The following is a 17,756-nucleotide window of genomic DNA, read 5'->3' as shown; positions in this document are numbered from 1 at the left end:
AAATAAATATATATATAAAAAAAAAGTAGCACTTCTCAACTAAAAAGCTGAATGTGAATGTGAGTTGCAGGTCATCTTTTAAAAACTGCAAACATTTTAGACTCAAAATAGCATCTAAGATGGTTTGGCTCTCTCTGGGCCATCTAATGACAACTTTAGACCTTTGTTGAAGAAAAATGCCCCCATACACCAAAACTCTACGTGTAATTACAGGTGGCTCACAGACCTTGCAACCAATTTCTTCAGAGACCTCAGGTTAAGAACCCTATCGTCTTTGTAGGGAGGGAATCTAGTAAGAAGCAATCTCCTTTGCCTTTACTCTAGCCTGGGATCCTGTGTTCACACGATCTAAGAAAAGGTGACAGAGTGAACACGCTTCCTACAGGTCTCAGCTCAAGCCTCACTTTCTGAGGGAGATGACCCTGACGGCCCCACCCTCACCTCCAACACCCCTTCTCTAGCGTCCCTGCTTTATTCTTCCTGCAGCTGGCTTCTTCACTGCCTGCTTTTAGGTGTCAGGACCACAGCAATTGTGCACCTGGATGTGCCTGTCTGTGTTCTGTTCACTGCTGTGTCCCCAGCACCAAGGACAGTGCCTGGCACACAGTGGCTCGACAAATGTTTACTGAAATGAATGAACTGTGAACATAAATGTTCTCAGTGGTTTTACCTGCAGAGGTGTCATTCCCAGCTCGTGTCCACTTCTTCCCTGAGCGATTTTCGATAAATCGTTTACGAGGCGCTCAAAAATGTTAGCAGCATTTAAATCACAGTCGTAGTTGACGTAGATGTCTACAACACACTGGGCATCTTGGAAAATAACACACGGATGTTAGAGATTCTTAGTGAACACAGAGAACACGTGTGTTTCCTTATTAAACGAGAGTCCTTGGTCAAACAAAGTTTTCCCAGTGAATTAGTAACTCAGGCTGGACACGCCTCACTCAGGAAGTGTGTGACGGAAGGACTAGAAATGCAGGAGGCTCTCCTCCTAGGCCTGCCCTGGCACTCACTGAAATCTCAGGCCGCTCACTCAAACTCTCACAGCTTACTTTCCTCGTCAAAAAGGGAGAACAACTGCCTCATCCAACTCTTAAAGCCGTATAACTCTGATGAGGTTACTGTGATGACAAATAGATGCTCAGTTTATTGTCACACAATTGAGTGGTGTAAAGGGAAATGCAAATTTACTTTAGCACCCAATCAGGAGTTAGGACACTCATACCTGGGACTCTCTGACTTATAAACCATGTTCAGCTTGTAGACACAGTGACAAGTGTCCTAGTTTTTCAGGATTAGGAGGTTTCCCAGGACATGAGATTTGCTGTGCTATAGTCAGAAAGTCCCAGGCAAAACAGTCTGGTCATTAGGTGAGTAGCAGCCTTTAAGGGAATGATTTCCTCAGCACTTCATTACAACGTTAAAAGGAGGGGATCAAGATCTTCATCTGGACTGTGGAGAATGAAAGCCTCAGAAGTGTTTCTGGGTAAGTCAAAAGGATGAGCCCCACTCTGGGAGAAAGTACCTGCGCAGATCCTTGTCAGGGTCTGAATGACCATCCACCTGTGCTCGAAAGAGCTTGTTGACGTTTCTAAAATGTTCAGGAAAATCTCTTTGAAAAAGACCTATATGACAAGAAGAAGATAAAGGAGGACAGTAATTAATAGCTTAAATTAGGGCTCAAAACCCCTGAAGCCTTTACGAGCAGGCTGAGTCTATGAGTAAAGCAGGGAGGGAGGCCAGGGGGGTGTGTGTGTGTGTGTGTGTGTGTGTGTGTGTGTAGGTGTGTCTGTGTCTGTGTATGTCTGTGTTTAGGTGGCTGCTGTGTGTGTGTGTGCAGGTGGCTGCCCAGCACAGGAGCCTGGGTGTGTGTGGGAGAGTGAGGAGGGCAGGACCACAGTGAATACAGCCCCATCAGAGTACACAGTTGCTCCAGAGAAAAAGCCAAGAATTGCCATGTGGAAAGGCAGAATTGGAGTTGTGGGGTTTTGAGAGGAAATCAGAAATATGGATTTATATGGAAAATCGCATTTCCCGATTTTTAAAAAAATGTATATTTCTTTGGCTACTTCAGGTCTTACTTAGTTGTGGCACTTGGGATCTTTCGTTGCAGCATTCGAACTCCTAGTTACGGCACATGGGATCTAGTTCCCTGACCAGGGATGGAACCCAGGCCCCCTGCATTGGGAGCTCAGAGTCTTAGCCACTGAATCACCAGGGAAGTCCCTGACTTCTCAGTCTGGATACTAATTCAAGTTATTTCAAACAATTTATAGGCTAAACAAACATGTCTGGGGGACTGAGCCCAACAAAAGACTACACAATTTAAACCTTTGGTTAAAATGAAAGGTACACAAGATTTGGGGCTTCCCAGGTCGTGCAGTGGTAAAGAATCTGCCTGTCAATGCAAGAAATGTGGGTTTGATCACTGGGTTGGGCAGTTCCTCTGGAGAAGGAAAATGGCAACCCACTCCAGTATTCTTGCCTGGAAAATTCCATGGAAAAATGAGCCTGGCGGGCTACAGTCCATGGGGTCATGAAGAGTCAGACACGACTGAGTAAGCACACATATACAAGATTTGGGGGCAGTAACTTTTTATGAAAAGGAATTCTTCTTGCTCAAAAAGTTCTTAGGGGTGCCAGCACGTAGACTGTGTAACTCCCACCAATATTTAACACATCATATAAAAGCGTCATCAAACTTCAAAACAAACCCCAAAACAGTCAATTGGAGTCCATACCTCTATTTGCATCTTCAGATGCATTTTAAAGTTTGAAAGAAGAGTGAGAAAAATAGCGAGAGAGAGCTCAAAGACATCAGGCACTGAGGAGACGCCGTTCTTGGACAACGCCACGCAGAGGTACTGTTTGATCGCGGTGATGAACATCTCATGAGTCCTGAAGACTGGGCCGGCGTTCTGCAACACGGACAGGAGGAGCTGCAGGGAGACCACCTTGGAACGCAGCTCGTGGGACCTGGCAGAGGAGACAGAGAACAAGGGTAGCGCTGAGAGGTAACATTTCAGAAAGGATGTTTAAGAAGGTCTCACTCCTCTATCAGTGAGAGGATTTTCTGAGAAGCCGGGGACTCAAGAATCAGCAACAGCACCTAAAATGTCAAGAGAGGGAGGGCAGCTGGCATGAGGCGGGTTCTCAGAACCCGCAGGCCCTGGGAGAACAAGAGCTGCCAACTGTTGTCTCTTTCTCCCACTCATAAAGCAGAAAATACAGCAGGAGCAAAATAAGTACAAACCGATTCTGGAAAGCTGGTTCTGCAACGAATCTAACAGAACCAATTACTTCACATCCATCATGTGAGACTGAACTGTCTGTCCTGCTCTGTGTTTAGAGACAACGAGAACAGGGCTCTTCATCTACCTGCCTCAGGCTCCCATCCCTGCCCACGGGATGTTAAGAAAGGGAAACCTTCCTGAGTCTTTTCCCTAATGGTCATCATATTCTCAACAGAAGAGGACTGTAATTAGCAACCAGTAATAACGACAATAACAGTGACTATAAACTATCGTGAACTACTGGGCCCTGTGCTCGGGATGTCAATTCTATCATTTCAGGTAAACGATCCTGTGAGTTGATTTTCCATATTCCCATTTTCCAGATGAGGTTCAGTAGCTCCTACGGGCATGAAGTTGGTCTCATGTGAGCCAGCAGCTCCCCATGGCTCCAAAACTTCTGCTTTGACACCCCACAGCACCATCTTCCTTGTGGTATATCCTTCACTCTAAAGGTCTGGCTTCTCTGGGTTGAATCTGGGGCATAAATCTGTACCCATGAAAACAGAAGTTTCCATTCAAGGCAAGAAACTGAGGTTCTCTATGCATCCAGGTGGGGGACTCTGACCTTCAGATGATTAAATTCATCAGTCAGGAGAAAGAGGGTGAATATTCAACTGAACGATTGTTTTTTAGTATATAAACCAAGGAAAGAAAAATTGGGCCCAATAATCTTGGTTCGTAAGCACATAATCTATGATGAGAGGACTGTGGGACCTTCATGAGCCTGAAATCATTGTAAAACAGTCCTGTAAATTCCTGCATTTACACCAACCAGGGGACAAGGCAGTGGGGTTTCTTGGAGCCCCTAAGATCCTCCTGGATCATTAGGATTATAGACGGCCAAGAACTGCTGTCAGCTCACTTTGGATCTGGGGGGCCTTCGCCAAGGGGTTTCATGGACAGCTTGCACAGGGAGCGAAACACCAGGAAGGCATCCTTCTGCAGAATGTGGGAGAACCTGGCGGCCACTGGATGTCCTTGAGCATCCGACTCCTAAGATCAGAACAAAGATGAGAAAAATCAAAGGGTCCAAACAAAAGGACGACTCTTTTCAAAAATAAGAAATGTAATTATCTCATGAAAATGTAAATTATTTACTCATTGGGGGAGGTGAAGGATGTGGGGGAGGAAACAATATGTCAAAACAGGAGCTTCTGGGGGAGTTGTCACAGCAATTCTAAAACTTCCAAGTCCTTCAAAAAGTGGGTGTGAGTGGTTTAAAATGATAAATGAGCAAAGGTTAAATCATAAAAAACCCAAAACGAATATAGATAATTTTATTAGTTTGGGTAAAAAAGATATTTCTAAGAATACTGTTGGGATTCGCAGGTGACTCAGTAATAAAGAACCTGCCTGCCAGTGCAGGAGATCTGGATTCCATCCTTGGGTCAGGAAGATCCCCTGGAGAAGGAAATGGCAATCCACTCCAGTATTCTTGTCTGCGAAATCGCAGGGACAGAGGAGCCTGGCGGGCTACAGTCCATGGGGTCACAAAAGAAAAAGATCTATCTACAAGGATATTCACTGTAGAACTGTCTCCTGTGATTAAACTGAAATAATCCAAAAACCTAATAGGGAACTGGTTAAACAGATTATGGTAATCCATGACAGAATTTCACATGGCCATTAAAAAATTAGTACTACTGATGTGAAAAGATGTCCATAAAAGTGTTGAGGGAACAAAGCAAGTTGCAGTCTAATATGTGACACAGATACCATGTGTGAATTTATACACATCCCTATATACGTGCATTCATTAAAAACAATTTTTTTTATTGGAGTATAGTTGCTTTACAGGGTTGTGTTAGCTTCTACTGTACAGCCAAGTGGCTCAGCTATACGTATACATACATCCCTTCTTTCCTGGATTTCCTCCCCATTTAGGTCCCCACAGAGCACCGTGCTATACAGCAGGTTCTCACTGTTGTCTAATTTTATACATGTATCAACAGTGTATATACACCAATCCCAATCTCCCAGATCATCCCCCCAGCGCCTTCTTAATGGGGATGACAGAACCCCAAGGGGACTGCTATAGTCTGGATGTCTGAGACCCTCACTGAATTTCTTATGTTGAAACCTAATCCCTAATGTGATGGAATTTGGAGATGGGGCCTTTGGCAGTGAGGTGGAGCCTTCACGGATGGGATTACTGCCTTTATTAAACAGGCCTCAGAGAGCTCCCTTGCCCCTTCTGCCAGGACAGAGTAAGAAGATGGCTGTCCATGAACCAGGAAACAAACAGGCTCTCACCAGACACTGCAACTGTTAATATCTTGACCTTGGACTTCCTCGCCTCCAGAACTGTGAGAAACACATTTCTGTTGTTTATAAGGCACCCAGTATACAGTATTCTATTAATGCAGCCTAAACAGACTGAGACAGGGGCAACTGTCAGGGTGGGGTGGAGTAGGGAATAGTTGCAGAGAAAATCTTATTATTTTTATGCATAAAGTAGATAAACATACAGTACATAAACAGGTATCTAGTTTATCAATAACTAAAATTCCATGAAACAGGGTGATGAATAGGAAAAAGAAATACATAAAAAGGCTCCTGTGTGTGTGTGTGATCATTTGAACAGTTGGGACACATGGGAAAAGGCAGAGACTGAGTGAGTTCAGGAGGCAAGTTCAGATCGTATTTCTTCCTGTTTTGAATGTTTATATATAGCATTTTCAATAGAACAACAAAGCTATCTAAAAAAATAATGTAGCAGACACACTTAAGGGTGCCTGAAAGGATGTTCATAATGTACCTTAAATTGAAAAAGCGGGTTACAAAACAGCATGCATATCATGTTATTACATTTAAGTGGTTCAAACATGGGAGGGAGAGAAAAATCTATGGTGTAAGTAAAACCTTAACAAATGTTATCTCTGGGTTACATTATGGATGACTTCTACTTCCTTATTTTTCTTTCTCTGTATTTCCCTTATTCTTTCTGTAATCAATGTATACCATTTTGAGAGAAAAGAAAAAGGGCAAGAAATGTTAAGTTTTTAAAAGTTCTGAATAAATAGGGTTTAACAACATTACATACCACCAGCATTAACGAGCATGTTCCAAGAACATACAGAATATCAGGCCAGGAGGGTGTGACTAAATAACTGAACAGGGCTTGCTGGTTTTCACTGGCTTCTTCTGACAGAGATATAACTCTGCATCTTACAGAAGAAGTACACCTCGAAAGGAGTCTGCTAGAAGATCACCAACGCACCAGGTTATCTGCTGATGACAAGGACTGCCTGTCGTCCGCTATCCCGTTGGTCTGGGAGTTTTCATCAGCTGCAGGGGGGGCGGCACGTTCCTGGCACTCCAGTTCACTCAGGACCCTCTCGGGCTCCGTCAGCCCATGCTTTTGTGCTGCTTCTTAAAATACAATGCAAAAGTCATCATCGAGTCAATACTTACCCTAAAAGATGGCCTGACACCAAGAAGAAGTTTTTGGTTTTTTTTAAGTTTGTGTGTGTGTGTGTGTGTGTGTGTGTGTGTGGACCATTTTTAAAGTCTTTATTGAATTCATTGCAACATTACGTCTGTTTTATGTTTTGGTTTTCTGGCCATCAGGCATGTAGGATTTTAGCTCCCTGACCAGGGATCGAACCTGTACCTCCTGCATTAGGAGCACGTTGTCTTAACCAGAGAAGTCCCAGAAGTTATTCACATAACCTTCAAGCTACTCCTTTTTCCCTTTCTGGTTTTATGTGTCTGTTACCCACAGCCCCACTCCCAGGTCACTTTATACTATAGTCTGGGTCAACGGTACCTCCAGAAATGTGCAATGTAGCAGCCCTGTCCACCCCTACCTACTTCTGAAGATAATTAGAAGCAGATAAACAGAAATGCACAGAAAGGGTTACTAATGTAGGGGTCAGAGAACAAGAGTCACGTAAATGAAGAGGTTGATAGCTATGATAGAAAACCTTAGTCACAGTAGGAGGAAAAAAAAGGAGGTCTGAGCTTCCTGGCAGCCATGTGGAAAAGGAAAAGACAAAGAATTAAATGGATTCCATCATTTCATGAAATAAGCATATCTGATGACTAGCAGAACAGGTGACCTCTATGAGAAATTTACCATGTGGATCGTTATATTAATATATTTAAGGAACACCAAACAACTCAGTAGCACCATCTTCAAAAATGGTTTCTAAAGCATATTCAGCAAATACTTATCAGGTGCCTACTATGGGCCAAACTCTAGGCTAGGGGCTGGAAGATACAGTATGAGCAAGACAGACAAGGTTCACCATGTGAGGACTTCATACACTCATATATTGGACCCAGGAAAGAAAAATCTAAAAGTATGAAATCAAATTACTTTATTTTTAAAGACACTTCTACAAAGAGTTAAACCAACAATAAAATCTATGACTATAGCTTGGTGGTACCTTAAATTAACAAAAAGACAGGGTTTTGAGCGGTGGGTAAAAAGGTCAAAGGTCAATACTCTTTGACCTTGATGCTCACTCATTAAGAGATACATTTTAAAAGTCAGGACCCAGTATACATGTGTGCACAAAGATAAATCATTGAAACATGTCTCATGGAACAATGCTTAACACTACTACATGCAAGACATTCAGTTTGTACCTATTTTTGTTTTATGTCTCCCATTTAAAAACACGGATTACGAACCACTAATTTATTGACTTCTCAACCCATTAATGGTTTACTGACCCCGAAGCTCAGTGTTCAGCACATAACCACTGACCTGAGAGTTCGAGTAAAAACAAAAGGAAAAATCATCTAACAGTCATTTGGAGCTATCCAAGGTTAATTCCACTGAAACTACACCAAAAACTGGGGTAGTTATGAATGAAGTCGAACAAAACTAACAGAGCTTCTCTGTGCATGTGACACCTGCTGACATGGGGACTGTCCCCTGGACACAGTGATGTCTAGCCCGGAAACTTCACTGCCTCAGGGCCCCCCGCCCACTCCTGGGGAAACCTGGCTCTACAGGGCATGGACCTCTGCATCTCCAGTGGCACACCCAACTCTAACACTGTCAGACTGCGCATCCTGAACCCAACCCGAGGGAGAATGAAACCTATCACGAGTCACAAGTGACTTCTTGGTTTCCATGAGTGTGCAGGAGGTGGTGGCGGTGGTGCACTCTACCACTAACACACCTGGCTGGGCACTCGTGTGAAGGAGCAAGGAGGAGGAGAGGCTGGGTGCTTGGTTCTCACCTTTAACTGCAGACGTGACCACATCTTCTAAGATCTCCTTCACCACCTCCTGGGCTCCGTCTTCAGTCCCTACACACACACCAAATACACAAACGCAAACGCACATATGTGGGCATTTCCAACGAGAATGAAGTAAGGTGGAGATTAAGTCAGTGTTCTCGAGTCACAGTCTGAAGCAAGAGTGCAAGCAGGCCCTCTCCAAAGCCAAACCTGACCACGTCCCAGGAAATGTGGAAACTTGGGGGCAGCCATCTGCTATGACTCAGTCTTCCCCCAGTGGAACTCTGAGACCCCGCAGTCTTAGACACTCTTCCTTCCTGAGTCACAGTTGCCGGCCCAGGGCCCCCTCCACCACCCTTGGGCTGCAGGCAGCAGCTGGTATTATCCAGCTATGGTTTCTGACACAACAAAAGGAGAAGCGTCATCTTGCCCCTTCACCTCGTGCACCCAGAGCCTTGGTAAACAGTGTGCCTCTGGCTGCTTCTTTTTCCCACAGTGTAAACCCAGACCTTAGCATGAGATTCCTCACGTGATAGTTGGGAACTTACTACATTCTAAATGGACTTATTCTGTAAGATGGTAACTGTTTAAGTGGAAAAGGCTCGCTACCAGTTGTTTTGGTAGGAAACTAGTTCTGGGAGAACCAGTAAACAAGCATTCGACTAGTCTTCTGGAAGTAAATATTAAGGGCCATCATGTTAAAGAAAATCAAAATAATCCTTTAAATTCTTCTTCAACAATGATTTTCCAATCAGGCCACGATTTTGCCTTTAGTCCTAGAGAAGCAACAGGGAAGCGTTTTCATTTCCATTGGGCACTTAACCCAAGTGAAAGAAAAATGCCGCCCCACACATCAGATCAGTAAACAAAGGATGCTGCAGCCTTCAAACCACTCCAGACACCCCCTGCGGTAGGCCCTGAGGGAGCTCAGGATGGAGACAAAGGTCCTGGAGCCCTCAGCCACCCCCTCCAGTGGGTGCACCCTGAGGGGACGCAGGATAGGAACACACAGGAGACTGGAGCCAGAGAGCCGAGATACACATCAAAGGAATGATCTCAGTGAGCCCAGACTTGTGCACCAGCCTGTACACTGGAAAGCGCTCAACTTATGGGACTGATAAATCTGGTTTTCAATGCAGAAGACAGGAGTTAGAGCCTTGGGTCAGGGAGATCCCCGGAGAAGGAAATGGCAGTCTACTCCAGTATTCTTTCCTGGGCAATCCTGTGGACAGAGGAGCCTGGTGGGCTATAGTCCACAGGGCTGCAAAAGAGTCGGATACAACTTGGCGAGTAAACAACAAATGCTCTCCTAAGAGGGCAAAGAGAACTTGAATGGAGGTTAGAAAAGCCCTCAGTCACGGGCAAAATCTTCTAAACCTGTTTCTTCATCTAAATAAGATGGTTCAGTCTAGATTAGTGTTACCTAGGAAGAAGGAAACAGAACAGGCTCTATCTTGAAAGCAGGACTCTGTCTTGGGCCGGACTGTGGACTTTGAGCTATATGCCCAGTATCTATGGAAACGACATACCAACTGGAAAACCAGGCCCCCAGAAGGGAAAACCAGGGCCCCCAGAAGGAAGAGCCCCAGGGCTCTCCATCGCCTAACTGCTAAGTCACTTCAGTCGTGTCCGACTCTGTGCGACCCCATAGAGGGCAGCTCACCAGGCTCCCCCATCCCTGGGATTCTCCAGGCAAGAACACTGGAGTGGGTTACCATTTCCTTTTCCAATGCATGAAAGTGAAAAGTGAAAGTGAAGTCGCTCAGTCGTGTCCGACCCTCAGCGACCCCATGGACTGCAGCCCTCCAGGCTCCTCCGTCCATGGGATTTTCCAGGCAAGAGTACTGGAGTGGGGTGCCATTGCCTTCTCCATTGCCTAAAAGAATACCCTAATTACCTGTGTAACCGAATATAATCATACATTCTATTATGCTTATTGGGGTATGACCACAAACCTATTGATAAGTGTCCACTGTTAACTACCTAGGCTTAAGGCATAAGAATCATGGGTTAACTATGATTGTAGCTTTCTCTTTCCTTTGTTCAGACTAGTTTCAGAGAGCCTTATACACTTAGGGTATATAAAGTTTTCACAAATGCTGGTTGGGATCCTTGGCTAAGAGGAGACTCTGCCTTGGGCCCACCGATGTAATAAACTGCACTCCATCATCTGCACTGTCCTCTCTGAGTGAGCTTGTTTCCTGGAACGCGGGGCTACAGCACACACAATCTTCATAATTTTTGCCATTTCATGTACCACTTATTATATTACATGTGTGAATATATATATATCTAACAGTGATCTTTAACTCACTGTAAGCAATAATATTCACACAACAAAGGCTTCAAACACTGATCACACTTTCTTAATGCATGTTAGAACAAACGTATAACTATTAAAATAAAAACCATTCACCTATGAGCCATGTAAAATCATCTCGTCTATCATGATTTGGTAAACACGTGTCTAGGTATTTCTAAGTTCCTTTCTAGTTCCAACATTCTCTGATGCTATGATTTAATAGAATTATGACGACAGGGTCTAATCTCTACTAAACATTCCAAAGCCCCCTGTACACTATCAACACCCAAGAATTAGCAGCCTGATGATTATGTTTCATCAGAGGAGCTGCGGGCTTGGTAGGTTGTTGGGCTGTTTTTCCCTTAATGAATGGGATGCAAGACAAAAAGAGCGAGGGAAGACATCTGTGAGCACAATGGTAACCGTGTACCTACCATATTCCGTATTAGCTATACACGTGTGTAAACGCTTAAGCTAATGCTGAGAGTTAAAAAGCAAGAATCTTAAAAATAAAAGAAAATGGGAAGTGACTATTGGGTACAGGGTTTCTTCTGGGTGTGATAAAAATGCTCTAAAACTGATTGTGGTGATTGATTGTTGCTCAACTGTGTCAACATACTCCAAAGAACTGAACTGTACATTTTAAATAGGTGAATTTATAGAACTGAATTTCAATAAACCTGTATTTTAGAAAACTGACAAGAACAGTTGGGTCTTTGGAGGGCTGTGAATGGACAAATGGGGTGAGGTTGCCAGGGAACCCTGTTGGCCATGCCCTAAGGTTCACAGAAGCTAGCATGTTGTAGGCTCAAAGATCTCATTTTGTGAATTTACAGAGCACTCTGATCCACTTCTTGAACGGGCTGATAAGACTGACGGAGTATCAACCTGGGATGAAAATCTGCCAAGGGGAGGAAGATCCTCTGGTCTGCTGGGGAGCTGTCATCCACACAGATTCCACTGGGAGGCACATTATCTCAGGAAGGCCCGGGAGGGTTCGCAGTGAAGTAGGACAATGCATGTGGAGTGCCCAGGTAGCAAGGACCACGCCTGGCACAGTGACTGCCTCGGGGAGGTGGGGGGCCTCCCCGACGGCCAGTCCACAGGAGGGAACCAAGAGGACAGCTGGACACGTCATCTTGGTCACAGAGGCACTGGAGCCCCTGGGGGCCTTGGCAGCCTGGACTCTAGCCCAGGGCGCTGTGTCTGTCAGCCAGCACCTCTGCCATCTGCCTCTCAGGCTGCCCTTCCTCCCAGGTGCCTCACCCGGTTCTCCTGAAGGACGCGTTCTTTCTTTAGAGCCACATCTGGACAAGTGAGGCCTGCCTGTCCCTCTTAAGGGCGATGGTGCACCTCCACTTTGATCTACCACTTGGAGGTTTGTGGTCTGATTCCTACAGGCACTCTGATGCCCACGATCTTGGGAGAAGCCTCACGGGGTGTATTACACCTTGTGGCAACAAAATCCACAGCAATATGCTAAGTGTAAAGCATTCTGTGTTAGAGCAGAATTTTAGGTTCCTGGGTTTCTGTAAAACCATATTCTAGAAATCAAATCCCCCCCACACTCCATTCATTCAGGAAAAAAGGTATTTACTGACTATATGTCCTGGGCACCAAACCAGGTGTTGGGAATATTGTGGTGAACAGGGTAGCCGATGCCTTAGACCAGGAACAAGTGAACACAAACTCTTCAGTGATTTGAAGAGTGCCATGAGGAAAATAAGAAAGGGTGATGGGACAGAGTGATGGGGAGCTTCAGAGAGGGGATCAGTTAGAAACGAAACCTGGAGACAAAAGCGGGGTGAGGGACAGTAGGTGCCAAGGTACCAAGAGCAAGCACCACATTTTCAAGAACCAGAAACACCACCTGCACATCCTATTACAAACAAGGGGAAAGGAAGCCAAGGAAGGGTACAGGGAGGTGGGCGGAGGCAGGACACACAGGGCCTTGGACATCGTGGAGATGGCGCAGGCACAGATGCCACTATGAATGGGACAGGATGGGAAATTACCAGAGGGGTTTAAGCAGAGGGAGGTCCTCAACTAATCCATGCTTTTAAAAGATCATGTTGGCTGCTGGGTGGAAAATGGGCTGCAGTGGAAGCGCTTTCATGCAGCTCAGGAAGACCTGCTTTTCCATCTGCACAGTTACGGTCACTACAGTGTGTTTAAATATTAATATTTGTTGATTGGCCACAGTCTGATTCCAGTAAAAACCTGCCTGCTCTTTGCTCTGAGAGTTAATAAGGCCAACATGAAAACCGGTACAGAAGGTGGGTCAGGGCTTCCTGAACACCTTCCGAGACACGTGGCACCGGGCAGCCAACAGGGCGCACCCAAGGCACGTGTGGCTCCTGTGGTGCCTTTTCTCTGGTCCTGGCCTTGGGTGAGCTGATGCAAAGCAACGTTCCAGCAGCAACACCTGGCCTCTTCCTGCCCATGCCGAGCTCTGGTAAATTACAGATGAACAAAAGCTGCTCAAGTATGCCTCTGGTAGCCAACATACCACCAACAGACCTCACTGCAAATAATGGGGCAGAAGAAGATATGAGGCCAATTACGAAGGCGGGTCAGATATTTCATTGTAGAACCATCAGCTAGAGTGAAAAATTATTTGGCAGAAATCACTTGAGAATAAGGTATGTTCTTGAAAAATATATAAATTTAGAATTCTGTTTGCACAAATTGCACAGTGAAAGAGAGGTAAATATTAAAAAATAATCTTATATGACAACCCAATTCAAAACTTTCACACCTAATGTTTTATTTACTTCAAGACTATCATCGGGTGCGGAAGATCTTTCATTTAAAAAAGCAAGCACAACCAAGTAGTAATGTACTTGGTCTCAGAAGAAGACAGAGCTGTCTGTGTGCCTATTTCTCTATGAACCCACCCACCCACCTTCTGGCTCCCTTCAAAGACGTCCATAAATAGTGACTAACTGCCCGTAAGTGGGCAGAGCACAGAGAGCCTGTGTATATGTGACAGATGATGTCCGTGTCCTCTTCTGGGAGATGAAACAGACATTAAATGCTCAACCACCCAAACGATTACCTTCTGGGACACAAGCACTCCAACATGAACCCACGGCACTACAGCTGACATCAAACAGCAGTAGCTAGATATATTCCAGGAACAAGCCCCCAACATCCGACCAAAACAACCACCACAACAACCAAAACACTCATAACTGACAACGGGATCTGAGACACTTGGCCTCCTGGGTTATGTTTCATAAGAGAAAATCAAAGGGGAAGTCAAGGAGGAGGCCCAGAAAGAGAAGAGCTACTGGAGGTTTCCTGTCATGACACCAGACAGCTCCTTCACCGGCCCCTTGGATGCAAGACGGCCCGGTCAGTGGGGGACGGGGAGGCGCAGGGGCCGTACCTGAGAGCGATGGGCCCCTCTCTCTGGTGGCGTGTCCATTCTCTGTGATCACCGCAGAACCACTTCTGGCATGCTCGCCATTGGTTAAATCTGTCTTTTCAGGAGTTGTTGGTTTGCTCTGTGCCTGGCTCTGCTTCAAACGATTGAACTTTGGGGACCCTGCTGCAGCTTGGATCACAGGGGACTGTGGTTTCGAATGGATCGGTTTTTCCAATTCTCTGGCCTCCTGCAACTGAAAGGCAACGAAAAAGGGACTCAATCTAAATGGATCCAGCGTTTTGATAAGGAACAGAAAAAAAGCCAGCCTGTTGCATAAAGAATATCCAAACAGAAGGATAGCATTTAAAAAAGGAAATCAATTCCTTCAACAAACTCATAGCAAATCTGGAATTCGAATTTCAAAACCCATCGAGATACTCTCTCTGCTTTTTAAAGCAAGGACAAAAACAGACTGCAGAGAACTCAGAGGAAGAAGGAATTAATTACAAGATGCTAAGACTCTTCACCAGGCACCGAGGCCACACAGGAAAGACTTCACAGCCTGGGATGGTGTCCCACTCACGGCAGCTGCTAACTGCGACCACTCACCACTTGGTTTTCCATGCGGGTGAAAATGACGTTCAGCATCTGAGTGAGGGTAGCCTTGGCAGTGGTTTGATTGATGAGATTTTTGCTGGCCAAATAGATATTGTAACATGTCCTGACCGTCTGCAGGATGGTGCCCTCGTGAATTTCAATGTGCGGGGATGTGACCGCGGTGAGAAGAGCCTGAAACAAAAATCCAAAACCTTCATCTTCAGGAGTGCCCACTGCCCGTCCTCTCAAAGCCCAACTTTTCTACAAGGTTTGCCTTTGTTTTTATTGGTCTGGTTTAAGAAGATGGCTCTGTGAGCTAAACTGGATGATTAGTACCAAGAGCCAAGCACCTGCTGCTCCAAATTCAAAAAAGTCTAAACACACTTATTAACTCCATAGAACCCAAGTTATGTGAAGTAACCGAGCTGTGTTGAAGTGTGCTCTCTACCAGCTTACTTTTTAAAAAACCAAAAAAACCAGATACTTCTCTCAGGAGGGAAAACGCTCCAACCCGATCTCACATACGTCGATCACAAGATATTCATGTTTTGATGGAGGTGCAGGGTGGGGTGAGATACGGAGATCAGCTTCCCAGTTCCCTGGTGGATTTTCAAGGGAGCTTTAAGTAGGGTGCAGCTAGCACAGAGCCATCCCTCACAAAGCTAACATGTCCAGGACTTAGGATTTGAAACGTTGACCACATCTATCCTGATTGGTTCTGACAAGCAGATGGGACCGTCCCACGCCAAACCATTCCTGGCAGCAGAAATGGAACAGGATGATGGGAAGGGAGAATAAAGGGACAGGGGCAAACTGGTGATAAAAGTATCGACACAGGACCTGCTGAGAAATGGCAGTCCGGGAACCCAGAAATTCAAGGGGAGAGAGTAGAGGATTTCAAGTCAATCTAATTCACAAGCAATTTATGTGATTATTAGCGGAACTATTTACTTTGAAAACACACCTGTTTCTGCTCTTCTGTCTTGGTCCACGCTAATCAGTTCTGACACTTCACAAAAGATCTACGTGATGCTTACGTATTTTTGCTCTAGCTCAGTGCCTCCTGAGACAACTAACACATGGTAAATTAGAAATTCAAATTCCCAGAGGGGACGAGTTTTCTCATTTAAAATCCAGACTAGGCAGACAGAAATACCTTAATGATTTGTAACTGAACGCCTTCATCGGTCTGAGGGCCTTGAAAACAGTTGCAAATGGTTTCTACGATCCTGTCAATCAACCGCTTGCCGGGGGCGCCACTGTCGGGGGCGTTGCCAGTGATGTGCCCATAAGCGATGAGTTTCTAAACACAGAAAGCACAGACATGAGGAGTTTCTGCCTGGCCAAGGCTGAAGCCATCCATAGCGGTTAAGAGGCAGGCGGCAGGCTTGGTCTTTAACTTCCGGTTCCCAGAGATCCCTCTGCTCCCCCTGGGTGCGGGGGGGCATGGTCACCCCAAAAGCACAGCATCCGGCCTGACTCCTGATGGCAGAAAAGCCCATGACGCTGAGAGTGGCTGGGGGAAAAGGCATGTGCAGAATGGCCCCCAGTGCACAACCACTTCTGTGAAAGATGGAGGAGTTGGGGACTTCCCTGGTGGTCCGGGGCTAACACTCTTGGCTCCTAATGCAGCAGGGGGCCTGGGTTCGATCCCTGCTTGGGGAACTAGATCCCATACGCTGCAGCTAAGACCTGGCACAGCCATATAAATTTTTTTTTTAAAAAAAGGAGAAATTAAAACTATATATAACGGAGACAGAAGTTGTTAGCAACTGCCTAGAGCTGGGGGATTCCGGGGAAACAGGGAGTGACTGCAAAAATAAGGCTTCTTTCCGAGGATAAAGATGGTCTCTAATTAGACTGTGGTGATGGCTGCACAACTCTGTCAATATATGAAAGTCACGGAATTGTACACCTCAGACGGGTGAACTACATGCATCTGAACTATATCTCAAGCTGTTAAAACCCCTACCCCCACCCCAACCCCGCAAAAGGCAAGATACATTAAAAACTAACGATAACAAGTTTTGCTCGAGCTCAGGGAGAACTAAGCAGCTGTGAGCAGGAGCAGGACTAAGACATACTGTGGCTCAGGCTTTCATTCTTTCTGAATGGTGACTCATGCCCATGCATTTTTCATTCCAAAAATTAAAGTAAAAACCCTCACTGAATTCTGCACCAACGCTATCAAACTGCATGTCACCCGTGCCACTGAAGAGACAAGAGGCTGTCCGGGCTGTGCCCTCGGGGTCAGGTGACTGATCAGTTTGGACACGGGCCACCTCCCTCCTGACCTGGATTTCGTCAGGGACAATCTGAGAGCTGGAAGGGAACTCAAAGGTCAGGACGGTTTCAAAGCCGGGCTAATATTCAGAGTCCAAGAGGGAGCCTGTGACAGAAAAAGACTCCTGGACCTCAACGCAGACGTGCTCGACCAGGCTGGCTGGGTGGAGCCCAGGAAACAATGTTTTTCTCCAAGTCATCCAGGCTGTCCTGACGGCTGACCGAATAAAAAGAACCACTCATCTGCGATAGGGCCTCTGGGGTCTGTGAACTCTAAGGCACCCTCTGCTTCCAGAGACTTAGTAAAGACTCTGACAGATGCTGCTCTGTTCTTTATCCTTTTGGTTTCTGGCGTGTTACGTTCTTGATCTGCCTGCCCAGAGTGACACAGCTCCAGAGGCGATCACAGGGCCACGGCCCCTGCGACACGCAGACACGCCCCCCGCCGAGGCCTCACGCCACTTCTCAATAGCTTTTCCTCATTATTAGCCTCCAAAGCACTGCCGTCCAACACACAGGAAGAAAAACTGGTTGAGAGAGAGGCTGAGAGCAGAACCATGACACCGCTGGACCGGCGGGCAGGAGAGGCCTGCACACAGCGGGGCTCCAGATCAGGCCCAGGGGGCTCCAGTCCGAGGCGGGGAGATGCTCCAGTGTGGTTCTGGTTTTTATCTATTTCTGGCTCCGTTAGCCCGGTGGGATCTCACGCTCCCGAC

The 17,756-nt window shown here is 45.9% G+C and overlaps 1 protein-coding gene across 3 annotated transcripts in view; it reads right to left on the bottom strand.

Annotated features, from left to right (window-relative positions):
- ARFGEF2 (ARF guanine nucleotide exchange factor 2) overlaps window positions 1-17,756 on the bottom strand; it is an 83,593-nt gene that overhangs the window by 45,429 nt on the left and 20,408 nt on the right. Inside the window, exons 4-12 of one of the 3 annotated variants that reach the window (XM_070801842.1) lie at window positions 15,914-16,060; window positions 14,770-14,949; window positions 14,182-14,413; window positions 8,489-8,557; window positions 6,514-6,665; window positions 4,156-4,286; window positions 2,742-2,976; window positions 1,526-1,625; window positions 671-810 (exon numbers count right to left, since the gene is read on the bottom strand). In XM_070801842.1, the coding sequence (XP_070657943.1) occupies window positions 671-810; window positions 1,526-1,625; window positions 2,742-2,976; window positions 4,156-4,286; window positions 6,514-6,665; window positions 8,489-8,557; window positions 14,182-14,413; window positions 14,770-14,949; window positions 15,914-16,060 (1,386 nt within the window). The remainder of the gene's footprint in view (window positions 1-670; window positions 811-1,525; window positions 1,626-2,741; window positions 2,977-4,155; window positions 4,287-6,513; window positions 6,666-8,488; window positions 8,558-14,181; window positions 14,414-14,769; window positions 14,950-15,913; window positions 16,061-17,756) is intronic. The other 2 variants (XM_070801843.1, XM_070801844.1) reach the window with 2 other exon arrangements.

This window comes from Bos indicus, chromosome 13 (assembly GCF_029378745.1).
Source record: "Bos indicus isolate NIAB-ARS_2022 breed Sahiwal x Tharparkar chromosome 13, NIAB-ARS_B.indTharparkar_mat_pri_1.0, whole genome shotgun sequence".
In the NCBI taxonomy this organism is placed as follows: domain Eukaryota; kingdom Metazoa; phylum Chordata; class Mammalia; order Artiodactyla; family Bovidae; genus Bos; species Bos indicus.
The sequence above is the reverse complement of the archived record's forward strand: the minus strand, read 5'-3'. Positions and strand labels throughout refer to the sequence as shown.